The following is a 23,336-nucleotide window of genomic DNA, read 5'->3' as shown; positions in this document are numbered from 1 at the left end:
AATCAATTAAAAATTAAATCAAACACAATAACTATATATTAACCTAGCAATTCGATATTAATTTGCGAAAAATATCCATATCTGAAATCAATCAAGATATCCCATAATACCTTGGGAAAATCGATATGCAAGATATATATAGAAGTATAGATTTGATGTATAATTGAAAATTAAAGAGAGAAAAGACAAGGTTTTTTGTTTTCTGTAAGGAAAAAGGAAAAACATGAATAATAGTTGTGAATCAATTATTGAAGGTTGAGACGTTCATGTCTTTGAGCATGTCTGGTGTAAGCCAACCATCACTGTTAATGTATTTGATGCTGATCAGGGACGGATCTAAGAATTTAATTAGGACCGGGCGAGATTTCATCGGATGATTCTAATGAATTTTTAGTAAAGAAAATAGACCGAGTCTTGAAATAATTATTTGAAATTACACAATCAAATATAAAAAGATATATAACTTCATTTATAAAAGTATCTTAAAAGCTATATAACTATACAAAATAAATAATAAAACTACAGATTCACTTGCAACCAATTTTAAGTTGCGATCTACGAGTTTTCATGAGATCAAACTCATCTATAATTGAGTCAACATCAAAGCTCTGAGCAATTTCTCTCTCGATAAACATTATCAGAGAACTAGACAAGAAGTCATCTTCCATTTTATTCCGCAACCTTGTCTTCACAATTTTCATGGCGGAGAATGCACGTTCTGATGTTGCCGTTGAAACCGGAAGAGTCAAAATAAGTCTAATCAACCTGTCAACAAGATAGTAAATGGCTGACTTGCCTGTCTTTGATAATAGTTGACATAATTCAGGAAGTGTCTCAACATGTTGAAAGTGTGCACTTTTTCGAATGTCAAGCTCATAAAGTTCGAGTTGATACTTAAGATGCAGCTTATCTTGACTTGAAAAATCAGCCGGATAGTACTTCTCAACTAGCTTGCAAATATCATCAATATTAAACAATTCAATGTTGGATTTTGTGAAGAAGAATGAAAACCCAAATTATGCTTTCGCGCGCCTTTCAATTTTTTGCTTCTTCTCCTTTTTACTTTTTAGATGAACTTTTCGTTTCTTTCTTCTGTAGTGTGAATTGTGAATAGTGCCAATTTTTAGTATTGATAGATTTAATTAAAGGAAAGTCAAATGAAAGTGGTGGAGTGAGTGGGCCGTGTATTTGAGAATTTAAAAATTACATATTTATATATATATATATATATATATATATAATACGTATATATATATTATATATATAGCTAATTCATCAATATATATATATAGGTAATAAAAAAATAAATTTGACCGGGCGACCGCCGAGTGTGCCCGGGCTCTAGATCCGTCTCTGAATTGCTGATTAACTGCTGCAGCTCTTTAGGGCTCAGCATCCTGTTTGCCCATTTCACTCTTCCTGATGTGTCGGCGCCTTTCCCCAAACACTCCATCTCTAAGAACGTCAAAAGCCCCCTACACCATTGCATTGCATGCATCTCAGCCGTAGAAATTATTTATATAGTTGATTAATTAAACAATCTTTGTTAATTCTTATTAATCATTTCTTCAAAATTAGTTGATAGAAATTGAAAATGATATACTCTTGGCCGCCGGCGTTGGCAGCAGCATCCCATCCTTGAGGAACAATGATGTCTGATAGAAAACAACTCTGGCATATTTTCTCCATGGCCTTCCCAGATATGTTTTTCCTTTTCCATTTATATTGCTATGTTTGAATATGTATCCGTTTGTTTTCTTTGGATCATCTCTTCCTTGAGCTGTGATGTATCCTACACCTCCGTTTAGAGTATCTCCTACCACTGATATCACACATTTCTACACCCATACATATATATACCATTAAATAATTGTGCCAATTCTCATCAAAATAAAATGAAAAAGAAACTGTCCAAACGTTTCTTATATATATATTTAAATCGTGTGTATTATTAAATTTAATATATTTATAATATTTATTATTTGAAAAATATTACTCCTCAGTCGACAAAAAATAGTTTTTGAAGGGGGCGACACGAGTTTTAATAATAATAAAAAAAGTTAAGTGCATTTTTGAGTGGAGAAAGATTAAAAGAAATTTTATTAATTAGAATTTTTTGAGTGGAGAAAGAGTACCACCGTATGGTAGAAATAGTAAAATGTATTGAGAATAATAAGTTTTGGGGTATTGTCTAATTAAAAATGAAAAGGAACTAATTTTTATGAATATCCCAAAATGATAAAAATTGACCCTTTTTTTTGCACTCAAGACTACCTCATATTTATATACTACTAATGAACGAGCTCTACTTTAATATTGTAAAATTAAACTAAAATGAAAGACAGTAAAATTTAATAATGAGACTGGGACGAATTACCAAATAATGGAACCCAGACATATAGAAAGTTTCGAGACATTTAGATCTTATCTTTTACAATTCAATGGAAGCAAATTAAAACAATATATAGATGCATATATGATGCATCCGTCCTAATAAATTTCAATTGTGGATTAATAAATTCTAAATAGGATAATGTAATGTACATTTGAAGATACACAAGTTTTTTGTCTCAATAAAATACAAACAATTAAACTCCATTTATCCACCAAGATTAATAATCCCCAAAAAAAATTTGAAAAGAAAGTTATAATTATTATAGTATTATAGTATTAGAGGACGCTTACTTTAGATGATTGATAAGATACATGATTGAATATTTTTATCCACAAGAGTAGGATTTCTCCAATTCCATCATTTCAATGGGATAAGAATCAAGCACAATAGAAGTAGTCAAGGACATTGGAATGTCCTAGTGTTTCAATCCATCAAAGTCAACAAGAGATTAAAATTACTATTTTTATTTATCAATGGCTAATCCTTCAAAAGTAAACGACCCCTTAAGGGACGTTTAATTTTGAGAATTGCCCTAAATAAATAAACACAAGGAGTATATGATAATTCATTGTCTACAAAGATATAGATTAAAATTTTGAGATATATCAAAATCCTTGATAATTTCTATTAGTTTAGCTAACTTTATTTAATTCATATCTTAATAAAAGATGGGATTGAAGATATTCTAATGATGAGCATATAAATATTTAATGACATGCATGAAAAATAAACGTTGGTTAGTTAATTATTACCTCATAAATAGATTGGGCAGAACCAAAGATGAAATCAACAGCTCCTTCAATGGTACAAAGCTTGAAGTAATGCCTCCCGCTCTCATCCCACAACGTATCTTGCAGTCCGAAGAATCCGCATTCATAAAACGCATTTTTGTCTCCTTCTATCTTCGCTGCTACTGCCGGTCTCCTCGGATGCGTTCCAATCGGGGGAGAGTTGTAAGAATTCTGCTCAAAACAAATTTCTTACAGATCACCTAATAACCGCAATTTTCTTTTAAGTTCGTTTGTTTGAGCTACAAATCTCCCAGCTTGGCTAATGGAGATACGTTAGTTCTTATTTTCTCTTAAAAACATAAATGTTTAGGGTTTGCTTACGTTGAAGCTTATGCCCTCAGCAATAATGTTGTCAGCTTGAGTAATGAGAGTAGCAGTTTGATCAATCGGATCAAGGCCGTCCGATACGACGTAGGTTCTCTTGGGTCCATCTCCGGCGAGGTATATGAAAGCCCTTTCGCGAGGGATGTAGATTCTCTCCCTACATATCGGATTGAATTAATCTCTTTATACGCCATGTGCAAAATCAAAAATGGAATATATATATATACCTGTATACGCCTTGCTTGACGAGTATGCAAATCCAGTTGCGATTGTTTTTAGGGACGGTTTCGATTGCTGATTGGATGCTCTTGAAGTTGCCTCCACCCGATTGATCCACAAAAATCGTTGTTGTACACTTCACTTTGATTTTCCGATTATCGAGTGGCGGCGCCATGCTTGCTTCAAATGCTAAGAATAAAGCAATCAAACTGCATATCAATAATGACATTTTTGAGTTATTAACGTACATTTTTTTTTTTTTTTTGCAATAAAAGTAATGAAAATGGAGTTTTTGGGGAAAACATATAGATGTGGCGGCGTCTTTACCTTTACACTGTAGATTGATTACAACAATTTTGATTAACTGAGCAAATTGGTTAGAGCGGCTAAATTGGCCACCGGATTTTACTGAATATTGGGTTAGTTTAGTAATCCGATGAAGAAATTGGTTCAACTAGTAAATAAGAACAAATGAATCGGTTTATAATTTCAACTATATTTTTCAAGATTTTTTTTCTTCTTCTTCAATTTTGGAGTTCTGGAGAAGTTCTTGTGATTTGTATGTATGTAATAAAAAAGTAGTAGCAAAAATAGAAAGGCAGAATTGTCCCACTCAAATTCGTTTTTGCGAATTAATATTATATTTATTGATATAATATTACTCCACTGAATATTATTGTTATAATATCTTCTCAAAGTACTATATATATTATTATATAGTAATATATTATTATTATAGTCTATATATACAAATGATATATATTGCAACTATATAAACGAATACTACTATCTATTACTCCATCCGTCCCATTCTAACAGGCTCATTTCCTTTAGGCACGAAGATTGATAAATTAACTTACTTTTTAGGAGAATAATTAATGGTGTAGTCCACACTGATTAAATATATATATATTTTTTTACTTAAAATAGAAAATGAGCTTATTCTAGTGGGATGTCCCAAAAAGGAAAACGAGCCTGTTAGAGTGGGATGGAGAGAGTAATATATATTACGTATATTGTCTAATATTAATATATATTACTACATTCCTACATAAAGAGTATGCAATAATTAATTTGCGTTGGCGTTCACGAAAAATATACTACTTAATTTTCTTTTGTGAACATGCACCTCACTTTCTCTTTTTATATTTCATGTTGGTCCAGAGCGAGCACGTGCTGTTACATGGAAGATACACTAGTTGTAAACTTTTCGTTGCTTATTAAAGTTTAGATTCTAAGACAAGTTCAGGTGATAATGAGTCGGTTGGAGTGATTCAGCTCAGTGACCAAAAGGTAAGCTGACTGGTAATCCTGATAAGCTTGTCTAACAGAGTCTTCAGCTAGCAATCCTACTGATTGCTTGTAAGTTGATCAGGTGGACTGATAACTAAGAAGTGCATAATGTGATGGTTAAGTTACTCCCTTTGTTAAAATCTTTAAGTGTAACACCCCGTATTTTTACCTTATTATTAATAGTATCGAGACGCTATTAAGAGCACTGGGATTGACACTAGCTTACTAAGGATGAGATGAAGTTTATCAGTAGATGGAGATGTCAGCATTTTAGAAGCTGATGATGGAACTAGTGAGTGAATCGCTTCGATAGAATGAGTTTAGATAGAGATGATGAGTGAATTGAGAATAGATTATAAACTCTGTTTTCGATTGAGGAAGCATAGCTATCTTCGTGACTGTTTATCTTATTAAGTTTCATGAGGACACCCAGCTAGAAATAGAGTCGAGGTAAGTGAGTGAGAGTCACTATAGAGAAGAGCCGGATTCGGGAGCCGATTAGATTGACGATAAATTTTGACTGATTTTCGATGTGACGTTCGTGAAAGATTATTTGATTGACCGTTATGTGACCTAATTGATACATGTGTATTTGTGATTGAGTGATTTATGATTCTCCTGAGCATAATAACAAACAGGATTAATTTTAATCGGTGAATCGTAATGTTACTATTGATATTATACTTTTCTTAACGAAATTTCTCGGAATTTATTTTCTGAGATAAGTGTGGATTTAATTATTGAATGCCTAAGTGTTATAATTATTTTTAGTCACATAAGTGCATAATGTGTATTTTTTTTTATTTAATTTTTTCATGATTAAATTTTTACAACACATTACTACTCTCACTAATTTTATATTCTTTAGTTGGTAGATGTTTTCAAGTGGATCAATTTGCATTGTGTAGTATGCATATTAAAACAGCCCACTTAGGCTTCTTTTTCTTTTCTTTTATCAAATTCAGCCTTACGGCTTCAAGGTTTGGAATTTCACTTTGAAACAAGTATAGATTTAGTTATTAAATTAAATATCTTGTGCTTGAGAACACTACAAAAAAATCGTGAATTACCGACGGCGAAATGCCGTCGGTAACAAAAGACGGCCGCCGGTAAATAGTATTACCGGCGGCGTTACCGGCGGCAACTCGCCGTCGCTAAACGGTTCGTCGGCAACGCCATTACCGACGGCGATCGGCTGCCGCCGGCAATTAACGGCGGCGAAGCCGCCGGCATTTCCGCCGTTGAACGGCGGAGAGTTGCCGGAAAATTACCGACGGCGTTTGCCGTCGGTAATTAGCGGCGGCGAGGTCACCGTCGGTAATTTTCACCGGACGGTGGTGGCGCACACGCCGGAGTTGTTCACGATATTACCGAGGGCAAAATGCCGTCGGTAATTACCGACGGCATTACCGACGGCATTTGCCCTCGGTAATATTTTTTAATTTATTTTTTTTATTTTTTTTATTTATTTTATTTATTTATTTATTTTATTGTATATCCACAATTTATTTCGGTATTTATACAGTATTGCATAATTTAGACGAACTTCCCAGTCGGTCACCCATCTTAGTTGTGCTCTAAGTCAAGCACGCTTAACCTTGAAGTTCTTTTCGAATGGTCACCAGTACAGAACACTCGTATTATTGATATATATAGTATCTATTAATTCATTTAAAGTCTACTTCAATATACAATATCATATATATTCATAACCTTAGAATATGTCGAGATGATATACAAAAAATGTTGTTAATTACGGATTGGGCTCGTTTCTGTTCTTATTTTTATGTCGGAAAAATATTTATTAATTAATTTATTATTAATTTTCGTTTTTTTTTTTTTTTTATTATCAATCTAGTTTATACACCATTCATAACCTTAGTGTTGATTGATGAGTGAATCACTAATCAAATTAACATTCTTAAATTATAATTATAAGTTACTTACTAAGAATCTTGAATTCTTAGTAATAATATTAGATTAGTGATGATTGATGAGTGAATCACTAATCAAATTAACATTCTTAAGTTATAATTATAAGATTCTTAATAAGAATCTTGAATTCTTAGTAATAATCTTGGATTAGTGATGATTGATGAGTGAATCACTAATCAAATTAACATTCTTAAGTTATAATTATAAGATTATTACTAAGAATCTTTGAATTCTTAGTAATAATCTTGGATTAGTGATGATTGATGAGTGAATCACAAATCAAATTAGCATTCTTAAGTTATAATTATAAGATTCTTACTAAGAATCTTGAATTCTTAGTAATAATCTTGGATTAGTGATGATTGATGAGTGAATCACTAATCAAATTAACATTCTTAAGTTATAATTATAAGATTATTACTAAGAATCTTGAATTCTTAGTAATAATCTTGGATTAGTGATGATTGATGAGTGAATCACAAATCAAATTAGCATTCTTAAGTTATAATTATAAGATTCTTACTAAGAATCTTGAATTCTTAGTAATAATCTTGGATTAGTGATGATTGATGAGTGAATCACTAATCAAATTAACATTCTTAAGTTATAATTATAAGATTCTTACTAAGAATCTTGAATTCTTAGTAATAATCTTGGATTAGTGATGATTGATGAGTGAATCACTAATCAAATTAACATTCTTAAGTTATAATTATAAGATTCTTACTAAGAATCTTGAATTCTTAGTAATAATCTTGGATTAGTGATTATTGATGAGTGAATCACTAATCAAATTAGCATTCTTAAGTTATAATTATAAGATTCTTACTAAGAATCTTGAATTCTTAGTAATAATCTTGGATTAGTGATGATTGATGAGTGAATCACTAATCAAATTAACATTCTTAAGTTATAATTATAAGATTCTTACTAAGAATCTTGAATTCTTAGTAATAATCTTGGATTAGTGATGATTGATGAGTGAATCACTAATCAAATTAACATTCTTAAGTTATAATTATAAGATTCTTACTAAGAATCTTGAATTCTTAGTAATAATCTTGGATTAGTGATGATTGATGAGTTAATCACAAATCAAATTAGCATTCTTAAGTTATAATTATAAGATTCTTACTAAGAATCTTGAATTCTTAGTAATAATCTTGGATTAGTGATGATTGATGAGTTAATCACAAATCAAATTAGCATTCTTAAGTTATAATTATAAGATTCTTAATAAGAATCTTGAATTCTTAGTAATAATCTTGGATTAGTGATGATTGATGAGTGAATCACTAATCAAATTAACATTCTTAAGTTATAATTATAAGATTCTTACTAAGAATCTTGAATTCTTAGTAATAATCTTGGATTAGTGATGATTGATGAGTTAATCACAAATCAAATTAGCATTCTTAAGTTATAATTATAAGATTCTTACTAAGAATCTTGAATTCTTAGTAATAATCTTGGATTAGTGATGATTGATTAGTTAATCACAAATCAAATTAGCATTCTTAAGTTATAATTATAAGATTCTTAATAAGAATCTTGAATTCTTAGTAATAATCTTGGATTAGTGATGATTGATGAGTGAATCACTAATCAAATTAACATTTTTAAGTTATAATTATAAGATTCTTACTAAGAATCTTGAATTCTTAGTAATAATCTTGGATTAGTGATGATTGATGAGTGAATCACTAATCAAATTAACATTCTTAAGTTATAATTATAAGATTCTTACTAAGAATCTTGAATTCTTAGTAATAATCTTGGATTAGTGATGATTGATGAGTGAATCACTAATCAAATTAACATTCTTAAGTTATAATTATAAGATTCTTACTAAGAATCTTGAATTCTTAGTAATAATCTTGGATTAGTGATGATTGATGAGTGAATCACTAATCAAATTAACATTCTTAAGTTATAATTATAAGTTTCTTACTAAGAATCTTGAATTCTTAGTAATAATCTTAGATTAGTAATAATCAATGTTTAAATTCACTTGTATTTCAATATATATTTGATTTTAATGTTTTTGTATTTTTATCTTTGATCAATTTATTAGATGATAAATGAAAAAAAAATTAAAAAAAATAAAAAAAAATTAAAAAAATAAAAAAAAATAAAATAAATTACCGACGGCATTTGCCCTCGGTAATTAGCATTTGCCGTCGGTAATTAGCGGCGGAAAAATGCCGTCGGTAATTTTGGCCGGACGGTGGTGGTGCTATCGCCGGATGTCACCGGCGGTGGTGATTAGCGGCGGCCGGTTGCCGCCGATATATACCGACGGCAATTGCCGTCGGTAATAAATAATATATATTTATATTAATATATATTTAAATTAGCGGCGGCGTAACCGCCGCTAATTAGCGGCGGCCCGTTTGCCGTCGGTAATGCGCCGGTAATAGTCAAAAGGCGGGTCGCCTTTTTTGCCGCCGCCGTGCCGTCGGCGGCGCCGCCGTCGGTAATTTTGGCCGCTATTTTCGCGTTTTTTTGTAGTGGAAGTTACAGTGATTTTCCCTTAAAACGACTGTAGTTTAGGTTAAAAGATGATTCTCCAGTCTTGCGGATCGAAGATTTAACATTAGGTGGTTGAATTTGTTGAATCACAATGAAAATATATACACGGGCCTACCCCCAAGCAATTTTTTTAAAATTATTTCATACAGTTCATTTTTATGTATTTTTTTAACAGTCACTTAATATAAAAAATAATTGTTCGCAATTCAATTAATTCAACATTGAGTAGATTGAAAGCATATAAAGACATACTTTCATGCATTGTTTTAAAAAAATTTATTTCATCTTCTAAACAAATAAACTAATTTTCATTATTAATAGTTTCTAATTTTAGTTTAACTTGAGGATTAACTCAAATTTAACATTAAAAATTAACTAAGAAAAGAAAATATGATAAAAATAATATAAACTTAACAAATTAATGTAAAATGTTAAGCAATTAACATAGATATTATAACTATTAAAACAATGTATTATATTTTTTCTTATATTTCTTATTTATATACATACACACATATATAAACTCAAAAATTAGGAGAGGGCTTCAGCCTCCTCTTCCCCCCTCCCCATCACTGTCTCCAACCGCTAATTACCAAAGGTAAATATCATATTCAACCTTAAATTATATCCATTTTATAAAAAAAAAATCTCAAATTATAAGAAATATTTTTAAAAGCTCTAAATTATTAGATTTGTATAAAAAATATCATGCGTCCATTTTCTGTTTTCCGCAATCACGACGTGGCTCGCCGAATGTCACAGTATAATTTATATTTTATTTTTGTAAATGACATGACGCAATGCCACGTCGTTTATGCCATATCGTTTAAAAAAATTAAGAAGATGTTGAATAAATTGACCTTTATGTGATTTGAATCAATTGATGTGACATAAAACGACGTCGTTTTGTGTCATATCATTTAAAAGAATAAAATATAAATTACATGGTGACATCCGGCGAGCCATGTTATCGCTTTGTGCCATATCATTTAAAAGAATAAAATATAAATTACACAGTGACATCCGACGAGCCACGTTATGATTCTAGAGACTGAAAAATAGACGCATGATATTTTTGATACAAATCTAATATTTCTGGATTTTTAAAAATATTTCTTATAATTTGAGACATTTCTGATATAGCAGATATAGGTTTAATATATTTCACAATTATTAATATGAAAATTGTATTTTAACTTAAATCTAAAGTGATGATATTTGAAATCATAATTTTTCAATCGTGGTTTTGCCCTCCACGACTTATAAGGTCATTCACGTGGGCACAATTAAATGCTTAATTAGCTATTGAAAGTTAATTTTGGAATATTGAAGAAAAATTACTACACACATGACATGAATAGACTAATAGGGATTATATAGGGATTCAATGAATCATATTCAACTACACTGATGTGCGAAATGTATAAAGTTTTCATCTGATCCTTCTTTTGGACAATAAATCTCACATTAGTAAATAACTTAATTTCTAACTGTTCGAAAAAAATATCTTAAATTCTGAATAGAAACAAATATATGCGTCATTAAGAAGCAACCGACGAGATATATATGTTGAAGATGTTGATTTTTCTAGAAATAGAGAGTTTTTCTGGGGCAATAATGTTGCTAATTATTGGAAAGCTTTCATCAATATACATCGCAGAATAGATTGTGGCAGAAAGTTATGTAGAAATTTTATTTTTTCACTTTTCTTAATTACGTCATGCTTATATTTTGCAGATGTGTATGCCTCTAGTAATTGCACAATTATAACTTACAAAAAATATTTTATATTTAATTTTATTTATAAAATAAATACTAATTTAATTATTTTATAAAAAATTATAAATACGATAAAATATAATTTTATTACTTAATTTAAATACAAATATGAATATTAAGTATGGTTAGTTAGTTTCTTTTAATTATTATTGAAACAATAGTATTCAAAACAAAATATGAGTAACTAAAATATTTAAAAATGTATATATTACAATAGGGATGAGCTAAAATAAAAACTCATTTTAAAATATAAATTAGAAATCATTTTTAGCCTTTGGATTATGAAGGTCTATGGTGGATTCATCTCTTAGTTGGATGAATTCATGGTACGGGTTCGAATTTAATACAGGGCGGAAATTTTAATTTTTGAATTCATACATTTTACAGCAAATTCATAAATATTCATGAAAATTTATAGTTAGTACACCCCCATCCCACTAAAAGTGACATTTATTTTATTTTGGATTGTCCCACTATAAGTGATCATGATCTGTTTTCATAAATAGCAGAATTTAATCCTTAAAAAAGTGAGTCATGCAACTTTTAACCACTTTACACATTCTTCTTAATTTTCATATCAAAAAATTTTGTGACACTTATAGTGGGACGAAGGGACTAGTTCTTATTTTATAGGAGATTTTTAGTCTCCTATATATATATATATAGGGAGAGGTTCAAGAAAGAACCACTAAATAAAAAAAGAACGGATTTGGTCTTCGTTCTTCGAATTTTTTATTGTCTCCATAGAACTCTCTATATATATATATATAGGGACAGGTTCAAGAAATAACCACTAAATAAAAAAAGAACGGAGAACTATTTTCAGCCATTCAATCATCAAGATCTACGGTGGATGCATCATCTTGTTGGATGAATGCAGATCCTGGGTTCGAATCCTGAAGTGGGCAATTTTTTTTTTATTTTTTTAGTGCATTAATTTTAACACCGAATGCATTAATTTTTACAGTGGATGCATTAGATTTGATGGTTCTCACGTTCCCACAAATATTATAGTTCTCTCTAGAACCACACCCTCTATATATATATATATATAGTAATACATCTTTGTGATAATGCATTTTATATATTACTATGATAATGCATCTTTGTAATAATAATACATCTTTTGATGACAATAATAAATTATGTAAGGATTGATAGTCTAGATTGATTTTTACATACTACGAAAAAAAAAAGATTCTATTTAATCCTCCATTCTATATATATATATATAAAATATCCAAGTTAATGCAACAAAGTGATAATTATATTTATAAATTTTATTTATCATTAAATCAATAATAAAATTCCAAATGTAATTATTTGAGAAAACTTTAACCTTCGAGTTATTTAATAATAGTGGTATGTGGTAGACATTATTTGAGCAATGCGCAGCTATAAATTTGTAGGCAAAAATCTCATAAATTAACTAGGAATAGACATTAGGGGTTATCTTCAAGAAATTTACTGAAATCTAACGTAAGAAAAGTGACAAAACTGAAATTAAAGTAGATACATCATAAATAAAATTAACGTATGGTTATAATAACTTTAATAAGAATTAACTAAGTATTATTAACTTCCACGGAAGCCCTTCGAAATCCAATCTCCATATTTTTTTCCCGAAAGAAAGCTCCATAATTGAGAACCAGGATTTTCATTTTCATTATTTTTCTTTTTCTTTTTTATCTTTTCGGAACTCTTTATATATATAATTCTCTTTTGAATTTTCGTGGTTAATACCTTTCTCTCTTACTATATTACTTAAAAATGGCCAGATTTCTGCTGTGTGCATTATTCACTTGTACAGTTGTTTTTGTGTGTAACCGATTCACAAATGGCATAGAAGATATGCCAACAATCAATGTGGATAAGTCACAAAATTCGAGCTTTTCTAGTATTCAAGCAGCCATCGATTCTGTTCCTTCAAACAACAAGAACTGGATTTCCATCTCTGTCTCAGCTGGAGTTTACAAGTACTACTTCTTTCTTTCCCTTCTTCTCTTAGCTAGCCTACTCCATGCAATATAATTGTTTAACATATTACATATATGTGCGTGTGAGAAAGAGTGAGAGATTTTTTCCTTTATAATAGGACTTATTTGTTTTGTTTATGTATATATATGTGCAAAGGGTGGCCAAGTTATATATATATCTCTTGAACTATGTGTGAGTAAGTGTGTGTTTGTAATGGTAATGCAGTGAACAGGTGGAAATTCCTTCAGAAAAGCCATTTATTTATGTAAAAGGAGAGGGAATGGATAGAACTAGTGTTGTATGGGATGGGCATGGTTCTATCTTGACTTCGGCAACTTTTACTTCCTTCGCTGACAATATTGTTGTCTCAGGAATCACTTTTGTGGTAAGAAATAATCTCAATGCTCATTTTCATTTCATTTCGTTAATGCTTAATCAAAACATCAGTTTTACAAAATTCATACCCCTCCGTCCCATATATCTTGAGACAAAACTTTTGGACAAGAAATAAAGTAGTATTTAGTGTGTGAAGTGTGGTAGATTAAAAAGTGAATAGAGGATAAAGTTTTTGTCAAATAAGGAAATGTCTCAAAATATAGGTGAGACGCCCAAATTGAAAATAATCTCAAGATAGGTGGGACGGAGGGAATATATGTTTTAGTAATATGATTTTTAAATCTTAGTAATAATACAATTTTTGTTATTTATAACGTCGATTGAAATTAAATGAATTTAAAAATGATGTGATTATAGGAAAAGTACTCGTGAACTAGCCGTCAGGTTACAATGATAATGTTGACGTAGTCGGCCGGCTAGTACACGAGTACTTTTAATGGATTAATATATAGTTTTAACTTGGCTCGAAATAGACCCATGTCATAAACTGCAGAATTTGTAAAGATCAATTTTGTGCCAAGATTTTAAAAGACATTGTAAACCAAAAATTGAGTAACTGTGGTGTTATTACACGCCCTATATTAATTAAACGATTTTAGTGGATTTTTCATACAAATACATATAAACCAAGAAGAAACCGAAATGTTAAAATATCTGAATTTTTTGGACAGAACTCTTACAATTATCCTCCAAGCAAGAACGTGAATCCGGTGATGCCGGCGGTGGCGGCGAGGATCTCCGGCGACCAATCGGCCTTCCGCGAGTGTGGTTTCTTGGGGTATCAGGACACATTGTTGGACGATAAGGGCAAACACTACTTCATGCTTTGCACCATTGAAGGAGCCGTGGATTTCATCTTTGGAAATGGTCAATCCATTTACGAGGTAAAATCAAACTCAAATTGCACAAATTTGATTATATTATGCTACAATCAACTTTATTGACTTTGATTTGTGCTGTGTAGTAAAACCACACACGGTTCGATTATGTCATAAAATTTTGGGTAAAGTGGAAATTTTAAAGAGAAGGATGATGTTGAGCGCAATATCCTAACTTTTCAAAATCTGCATTAATTAATTAGACGCAAGGAATTGGTTCGTCATTTATTTATTACACGTGGACTTATAGTATATAACCTTGTTTGTAATTCGTAGGATATGTTAAGGATGAAACCTTATTACTCAAAAAATTTCAAAAGTGTTGTAATAATTGTAATTGTTTGAGTTTATTTCTGGAAAAGGTTAATCTATCCATTAGAGAAAGTCCTAAGTCAAACTCCAAGAAATGCCATAAGAAATCTTAAGCTAGAAATTATAATAGGTGGATAGGAACAATTACATGTATCGGAAAGATAGATTATGTCAATGAATTCAAAAGGTAGATTAAAAAATCACAAAATTTCCTGTGCACCCGAGTGTACGGTACACTCGGGTTATATCCGACTCGGATCCTGATACCAAATCTAACTCAACTGAATTATCCTACCCGAATATCATGTGTGTTAGTGTCATTTCGCTATAGTGTTAGTGTCATTTCAATATAATATTAGTGTCATTTATAAAATAAAATAGTGTTTGTGTTATTTTTGAAATAGTGTTATTTGTAAAACAAAATAGTATTATTTGTAAAACAAAATAGTGTTAGTGGTGTGTTAGTGTCATTTCAAGAAAAAAAATGAATCTGAATAGACAAACTGAATCAGGATTCGGATTGGATACAACTCAAATGTACAGACCACCTCTTAAAAAATAGAGCGCCTTACTTGAAATATTCTTCCTTGCTTGAAGAATTAAAAAATAAACAGTAAAGGTAATTTAACATAGAAATTGCATTCCTAAAATATATTCAATTAGTAGATTTTCCGTATAAGTATTTCTTTATTAATTTTCCGATCGAATTTGTTCTCACATAGCTTTTTGTTTTGGAAACCAATGAAATTAATATTTGTATATTTGGGGCCAAATTTCAGCCACTTTGAAAATCTCCCAAGTGATCCCAAATAATTGATTCGAGTTGAGAAAGTAGATGATCTTAAGTGATCCCAAATAATTGATTCGAGTTGAGAAAGTAGATGATCTTGATGATCTTGGGATTATTGCAATTGAGTTTAGTACTATAGAGATTGTCTAAGCGTAGGATGCTAAATAACAACTTTAATTAATTAGCTAGCCTCTCATAAACTCAATGTTTGTATAATATTAGAAATGATATTGGAGGCCCATTATTAGATTGAGTTGGCTCTAATACCATATTAGAAAGGGAGATGGTTGCCTCACCATATAAAGTGGCTCATGCCACTATCTCCAACCAATGTGGGACACTTTAACATATAACAAAGGGACAATAATATTACAGTAGTAGAGGTAATCCATTTCGGCCCAACTGGATCATGCATGTTTTATTCGATATAAAGAAATTATATATGTGTATACACACAAACAAATATTCGCTAGTGAATTAAAAAATGAATTTGTTTAATGACAGAAATGCAACATATCATTGAACGTAGGAATACCAAACCCTGGTTCAACCGGTTACATAGCTGCACAGGCAAGACAAAGTCCGGAGCAAAGAAGTGGGTTTGTGTTCAAAGGGTGCAGCGTGGGCGGAGAGGGCCACGCCCTCCTCGGTAGAGCGTGGAAGCCTTACTCTCGAGTCATCTACTACGCCTCCTCTCTCTCAAACGTCGTCGTTCCACGTGGCTGGGACGCCTGGGATTTCGTCGGCCAAGAGTAACTAACATATATGATCTCAACCTTATTTCATCTTTTTCTTTTAATTTTGATTGGCGTTGATGATCATCAGGAGCAGAATAACTTTCGTGGATGAAGACTGCTGGGGAGCAGGATCCAACAAGTCGGAGCGCGTAACATGGGAGAAAACCCTAACGCCGCAAGAGCTCGACTCCTTTACTAGCATCTCTTACATCGACACTGGAGGCTGGATTCGCAAGCTGCCTATACACATTAATTGAACTCAATTCTTAGCTCTTTGGGTTAAGGATTATGTTTCCACACAGCTTTTCATAGCTTCGAATTGGATTGATGTAGTATACGTGTAATTAATTTACATGAAATAATTAAACTATATATGTGTATTTGATGTTCATGGTTGGTATAAGTATAGACCTGAACTGAGTAGCGCTAACCTAGTATTTCTAGTTTGCTATCAAAACCTAGCTATATATAAGCTAATTAAGCGTGGTGTCCAATTAGGGATTACGCATTTTTGATAGCACCTATCGGCATGAATATTGAATATTATTTTCAAGTCAAGAGATTAAAGAGAAAACGAAGAATTAGAAGAGTTGTTGGGGAATTTTATTTTATTATTCAAGAAGAACCAAACAAGAATTTTTGTTTACTCATTATTAGCATTAGTTTAACCTTTGGGCTTGTCCATTATATAATTGTTCAATTATCCGCCCATTAGTGGCTAAAGTACTTTATATAGTACTTAATTAATTAACTCCAACAAACTCCCCCTTTTTGCCTTTCTTCACAAAATCAATCTCCATGAAATCTCCCCCTGAACAGATGTTCTCCCCCTGCATTTGTACTTCTTGAAAGAGCAATTTGCACCATCCAGAATTGGTGGTCGCATAAAACCCAGATTGTTGGACTCCATGTTGAAGCAACTGTTCTGATAACAACTAGGATCACACTCAGTGTGTCGAGTGACCGCTCTGATACCACTTGATAGTGTTGCTTCGTCTGGAACAAAATGTTGTGCATAATGTTGGAACAACACGCACAACAACACAGAGTAAACAGTAGCGGAAAACTTGATGTGACGCACTGTGTTTAGGAAACACACCAGTGCACACAGAGAAATATTGCAATGAAAATAAAAATGGGAAAAGACACAAGGAGATACAAAAATTCTTCAAGTTATAAAGTATAACTTGAAGACGCCTCATGGAAAAATGACTAAACGGAGAATGAACAACTCACATTCAATACCTTTACAAGACTCTAGGTATTGAACATACGACACTCTCACTAAAAAACAAAACTCGGTTCAAGAGTAATACTTCGAAACCTTACAAAATTAAACAACGAGTGTTGACTCTGATGTCATCCCAACATACATAATCACACTCGTACACAATTGCCCTACATGGCTTGATTTCTCTCTGTAAGCTCTTGGCAGACTTAGGGAACAACGAGTGCTGTAAAAGATGTTATCGTAACACACAACATAACACTCGTACAAGAACCGTCTATCACCCTCTCAAGCTGCACTTTGAATGAGAACTCTTCCCCAGCTTATATAGGCGTCTCCAACTTGCTCTCCAAGCCTTGAAAAGCGTGCTGCAAGTGATGGATGGAGTGGTTGTTGAAGTGGTTAGGTTTTCCTTATTTGTAGGAACAAACTCCACCAACTTTCTTCCCTTAACTTCCAACAGCCACGTTTGAGCCTCCAACCACTCCCTTTCTCTCTCTTTTCCCTCTTCTCATCTTCCTTATTTGTAGGAGTCTTCAACCTCTCTTTGACTCAGCCATTCGAACCCTACAAAACACACGTGAAGAAGGCAAAACAAACCAAAACTTTAGGAAAGTTTTATGGAGTTAAAAATTAACTCCAACATAGATTATTATTAATTTAAACACATCTGCAGACTTGACCAACTTTTTGTAGAAGCAATCAGTATTATTCATTTTGTTTCTTTCACCATTCCTCATTTCAATTTTTGTGGTTATTTTATTACGAATTATTATAACCAATTTCTTTTCTTTCGGTAACGATTATGGAGGCACGTACACACTAATGCGATTATTCTATGAAATTTAATACTCCCTCCGTCCTATTTATCTTGACACACTTTTCTTTTTAATTTATCTCATTTATAATGACAATTTTCAAAAATAGTATGTGGTCCCTAGATTATCTACACACAACAAATAAATAGTTGGTGAATTATAATTAGACGGATATGGATTTAATCGGTGCATTATTGTTGAATTATAGATTATACCTAGTGTTGTTCGGAAAAGCGAGAGAAATGCTAAGTTGTTGAGGGCACGAAAGTAAGGTTGCTAGCAAGTAAAGAGAACGTAGATTTACATGGTGCGTGTGCATGGCTATTTATAGATTACATATGGAGGGCAAATTAGTAAATTCGTTGCTAAAACATGCGCCCCGCGTGGTCGAGGGCATAATGGTAAATTTGCCCCTAGGCAGAAGGTTTCCCCGCTTTTTTAGTGATTTCTCTGGCGAAAACCATTTCTCTGGCGAAAACCATTTCTCTGGCGGGGGTGATTTCTCTGACGGAGGCGACTTCTCTGGTGAAGACCATTCCTCTGACGAGGCCCGTTCCTCTGATAAAGACTAATTCTCTGCTCTGCACATATTACTCCTCATCAATAGTCTCTACCCATTTTACACTCTTAAGTCTTAACCCTTTATTCTTAACTTTCCTACCCAAATCAAATATGTGTCTAGATAAGTGGGACGGAGGAAGTATACATGTTCTTTAAATTTTAATTCTTATGCAAGTATTGTGATTCTTTCGTGGTAATGTAAATATACTGCAATTGGACTATTTATTAGGATTCAAACCTAAGATTATGAATGTGCAAATATTTTATAAATTAAGTATAAATACTTATATTAAATGAAGTTCGTAATTTTTATGTTAAATGAGTCTTTTATTCAAACCATTTCCAAAATATACATTATTGCAAGCATTTAAGAGAATATTATTCGTTTATGTTTTGGCACGTTTTACATTTTTTTCTTTGTTTTTGGAAAGAGTAACAAAATTATTTAAAAGACGCATTAACTATAAGTCATTCTTATTCTATCACTTTTAATTATAATGAGAACCTTTTATTTTTTTTACAGATAGTTGTAATGTGACATTAAGATTAAGAACAAAGTAATATTGGAATTTAATAAGATGAAATCTCAGAGAAATTTAACAAAAAGGAAAATGGAATTTGCCAATTCTTCTAAGGCAATGATGGTACTAATAATATCAGGTAAAACAGAAAATTATATTGTACTAAATTTAAAGGAATATTATACTAATATTTAGTAAATTTTGCTAAAATCTATACATATATGTAAATATTTGTCCGATCGGCCCTAACGCTGAAAATGGCCAAACCCGGCCAATGTAGGGTGAAAATCTCCGAAAGATTGTGATGAATTTGTTGCCATAATTAAGGCTGCTAATGTGCATAAACAACGTAAAAGTTGTAAGGCCCTCAAACTCCTTAAACCAACCTAATATAAAAGGTTTGCACAAAGTAATAAAAAGAAATTTAATGTTTTTTAAGATAGTAGAGAAAGTTAATTAGTGATTACCTATAGCTTATATACAAATATTTTATTAAAGTGTGTGAGACGTCTGCACTAACATATTCTAACAGAATACTCTAATAAGACATTTGTATTAGATTATCAAATAGCTAACGAACAAATATCCTATTAAATGCATCGCACCGATATCCGCATATGAGATACTCCCTATTGTATTTATATAAATGACGCAATTTAAAAAGGTAAGAGTAACTGAAATAAAGTAAGACGATAACAAGAATCTTTAGTTCTGTGAGTTATTTCCACTGTGGCTTTAAATAAGATCATTCTCACTTCAAACTTTTCTTCACCAATTAAGGTAAAAATGTGGAGGAATTTGCAAAGTATATTCACGGTTTTGGTATTTTGTTTAGGGTTGAGAAATTGTGAGCTGCAAAGACATAATAGAAAATTAGAAGATGCGAGAACAATCAATGTGCCGTCATCGAGCTTCTCTAATATTCAAGCAGCCATTGATTCTGTTCCTTCAAACAATAGTAATTGGATCATCATTGATATCAAGGCCGGGATTTACAAGTACTCATTTCCTAAATTCGTGTTCTTCTCCTTTTGATGATATTTCATTTCGCACATATTCCAATGTGTTACATATGTGTTTCAAGAAGCAAAATGATAGTTGAAATTCGAAGAATATCCATGGATAAAATTGATTGAGTGTGTGTAGGGAGCAGGTGAAGATCTCTGCAGACAGGCCATTAATTCATCTAAAAGGAGAAGTTGGGAAAACGTCGATAGTGTGGAATGCAAGCGGCTCAATATTCGATTCTGCAACTTTTGATTCCCTCGCTCCTAATATTCTTGTCACAGGAATTACTTTTGTGGTAAGAACATTTTATGGTCATTTCTAGGAATCTATTTTCACTTAATTATAAGATTACTTAAAGTAATTCCAGCATTTGTAATGACGTTATTGTTTATATCTATGCTTTTTGATTGTTGTAACTATTCGAATCATCAGAACTCTTACAATTATCCATTAAGCAACGGCGGAAATCCGGCGAAGCCGGCGGTGGCGGCAAAGATCTCAGGCGACAAATCAGCTTTGTATGATTGTAGCTTTTTGGGGTATCAAGATACATTGTACGATTACGATGGCCGCCATTATTTTAAGAATTGCAACATTACTGGAGCTGTTGATTTTATATTTGGGAATGGCCAATCTATTTATGAGGTACCAAACCAAATACACAAATTTCTTTTTTTTTTTTTTTTTTTTGGTTTTTTTCTCTAATGAATACATGCAGACGATTTTCACTTTTTTTTTCCTTTATTTGGTCGAAGGGAAAAAAAGATTTAACATTTCTGATGAAGGGAGAATGGTGCTTTTAAGTCCCACAAAATTAATGGGACCCAATTTTGTTTTTATTTTTATTTTTTATTCTCGAATTAATTAAGCTTAGATATATTAATGGGCAGCACAAATTAGATTAGTTATGAAAATTTTCATCTTAAGGACCCAATTATTACTTAGAGAAATATTTGAGAATTATATTGAAGTATATATCTGAGTTGCATTATAAAGTAATAATTATTTAATTAATTAATTAAAGTGGCCAATGATCCCTTTTATTTGTAATGGCTAATGAAATTTGTTTTTGGTTGGGATGTAGGAGTGCACCATATCAGTGGATCGTGGTGCACAAGGCAACAATTTTGTAGGTTACATCACTGCCCAGGGAAGAGAAAATCCAAATGTTGGTAGTGGTTTTGTATTCAATAATTGCAATGTAATTGGAAATGCGAAGATGTATCTTGGAAGAGCTTGGAGGCCTTATGCTAGAGTCATATTTTACAACTCATTTCTCTCGGACATCATCGTTTCTCAAGGATGGGATTCTTGGTATAATGGTGGCGATGAGTAAGATCATCATTCCATTCCCTTATTATTATGCTACCATTTTCTAATTTTCTTTTCGCTTTGAACCATGTTTCATCATAGGGAAATTAAATTCTATACTAATTTTCTCACCTAAACTCTTGCCATTCACCACATTTGACATAGGAATTCAAATTTCAAATAAAACCAAAACATAAGCGCATCAACACTTGTTTACCGAACCAATATTATTTTGCTTGTAATATGATGTTTATTTGGGTGGTATATAACTTAGATAGATAAAAGTAATGCATTGTACATTAATTTTGATGGATTAATGAACCACTTTGAGCTTTGCTAATCCTTCAACTACAATATTACTAATCAGTATAAGTGTGATATATATTTATTTCATTTTTGTGTGAAACAGAGCTAAGTTAACTTTTGCTGAGGAACAATGCCGTGGATTAGGTTCGGATAAGTCTAGCCGAGTGAAGTGGGAGAAAAGCCTTAGCCAAGAGGAGTTGCAGTCATTTACTAGCATCTCTTACATTGACAAGGAAGGATGGATGTCCAAACTACCTTCTCATTCTCATTAGAACACCTCATTGGACATTTACTAGCCTCTCTTACATTGACAAGAAAGGATGGATGTCCAAACTACCTTCTCATTAGAACACATCATTGGACTTGCTTTGTGTTTTTGATCAGTTTAATTTAGTTTAGTTTTTTAATTAGGAATTTGTTGTTGAGGATTGTAACCAACAAGGAAACAATATTGTTTTGACAAATTCCGATCCACCTGATCGATAACTTTTTGTTTTTTCTTAAATTATGTTAATAGCACGTTTTCTTAGTATGATCAATGCTCACTTCTCAAACAGGCTACAAGAGTAAAGCAAACATGATATTATATTTATATGCACAGTGAGCAAATAAATTTGAATTTGGTTATTCGATGGAACATTCCCTCTAATTAAATTTTAATTGTGATAAAATAATTTTAATTAAAAATTAATAAATTCTAAATGAATCTATAACTATTATCTAATTAATTATTAATTAATAATCAAGTGTTAATTCTGCAATGAAATATACAACACACAATATTTATATAAGGATTATTCTTGAAAAATAGTTCAAACTTTAATTTCACAGTAACTTATTAGCCTGAATTTATGATTATTACAAAAATAGCCCGTACTTATCTGTGTTGTTCAGTTCATAATCTGAGTCGAATTTTTCTACCAAATAAGGTTGATCAAAGTTTGAGCTATGTTTTAAGAATAACCCTTTATTTAATTGGGTTATTAATACGCAAATTTGGGCTGATTTCTATTTTTGCAAACAAATAAAATTCTTAGTGACCGAGGTCTAAGACCAAAACACCAATTTTACTTTTGCTACTATACAATATGCAATTTAAATTCTGCAAATTTATTTTTGTTTGCTGGTTTTAAGGCCTTTTTCATATAGACCGGCAGATGGCAAAGCCCTGATGTAAAGCCATTCCAAAGCCCTTATATAAAGACGTGTTTTCATATCTTGTGAG

General features: G+C 31.7%; 2 protein-coding genes and 1 pseudogene across 2 annotated transcripts; 2 read left to right on the top strand and 1 right to left on the bottom strand.

Moving 5' to 3' along the window:
* Positions 1-527: 527 nt before the first annotated feature.
* Positions 528-3,904, bottom strand: LOC131025688 (probable pectinesterase 29; annotated as a pseudogene).
* A 9,104-nt stretch (positions 3,905-13,008) lies between these two features.
* On the top strand, positions 13,009-16,743 carry LOC131024155 (probable pectinesterase 29). The gene is made up of 5 exons (XM_057953656.1): positions 13,009-13,244; positions 13,471-13,630; positions 14,313-14,525; positions 16,126-16,373; positions 16,447-16,743. Exons 1-5 carry the CDS (start codon positions 13,039-13,041, stop codon positions 16,613-16,615), a joined length of 996 nt encoding a protein of 331 aa, XP_057809639.1. The 5' UTR covers positions 13,009-13,038; the 3' UTR covers positions 16,616-16,743.
* A 3,529-nt stretch (positions 16,744-20,272) lies between these two features.
* On the top strand, positions 20,273-22,543 carry LOC131025687 (probable pectinesterase 29). The gene is made up of 5 exons (XM_057955479.1): positions 20,273-20,484; positions 20,633-20,789; positions 20,927-21,139; positions 21,579-21,826; positions 22,215-22,543. Exons 1-5 carry the CDS (start codon positions 20,273-20,275, stop codon positions 22,381-22,383), a joined length of 999 nt encoding a protein of 332 aa, XP_057811462.1. The 3' UTR covers positions 22,384-22,543.
* Positions 22,544-23,336: the final 793 nt, after the last annotated feature.

This window comes from Salvia miltiorrhiza, chromosome 5, assembly GCF_028751815.1.
Source record: "Salvia miltiorrhiza cultivar Shanhuang (shh) chromosome 5, IMPLAD_Smil_shh, whole genome shotgun sequence".
Lineage (NCBI taxonomy): Eukaryota > Viridiplantae > Streptophyta > Magnoliopsida > Lamiales > Lamiaceae > Salvia > Salvia miltiorrhiza.
The sequence above is the reverse complement of the archived record's forward strand: the minus strand, read 5'-3'. Positions and strand labels throughout refer to the sequence as shown.

Bases quoted from the DNA above. Each gene is read 5' to 3' on its own strand.
- LOC131024155 (XM_057953656.1), top strand. From the start codon at position 13,039: ATGGCCAGATTTCTGCTGTGTGCATTATTCACTTGTACAGTTGTTTTT. The intron at 13,245-13,470 runs GTACTACTTCTT...ATGGTAATGCAG, and splicing joins GTCTCAGCTGGAGTTTACAA to TGAACAGGTGGAAATTCCTT. The intron at 16,374-16,446 runs GTAACTAACATA...GATGATCATCAG, and splicing joins TGGGATTTCGTCGGCCAAGA to GAGCAGAATAACTTTCGTGG.
- LOC131025687 (XM_057955479.1), top strand. From the start codon at position 20,273: ATGTGGAGGAATTTGCAAAGTATATTCACGGTTTTGGTATTTTGTTTA. The intron at 20,790-20,926 runs GTAAGAACATTT...TCGAATCATCAG, and splicing joins TCACAGGAATTACTTTTGTG to AACTCTTACAATTATCCATT. The intron at 21,827-22,214 runs GTAAGATCATCA...TGTGTGAAACAG, and splicing joins TGGTATAATGGTGGCGATGA to AGCTAAGTTAACTTTTGCTG.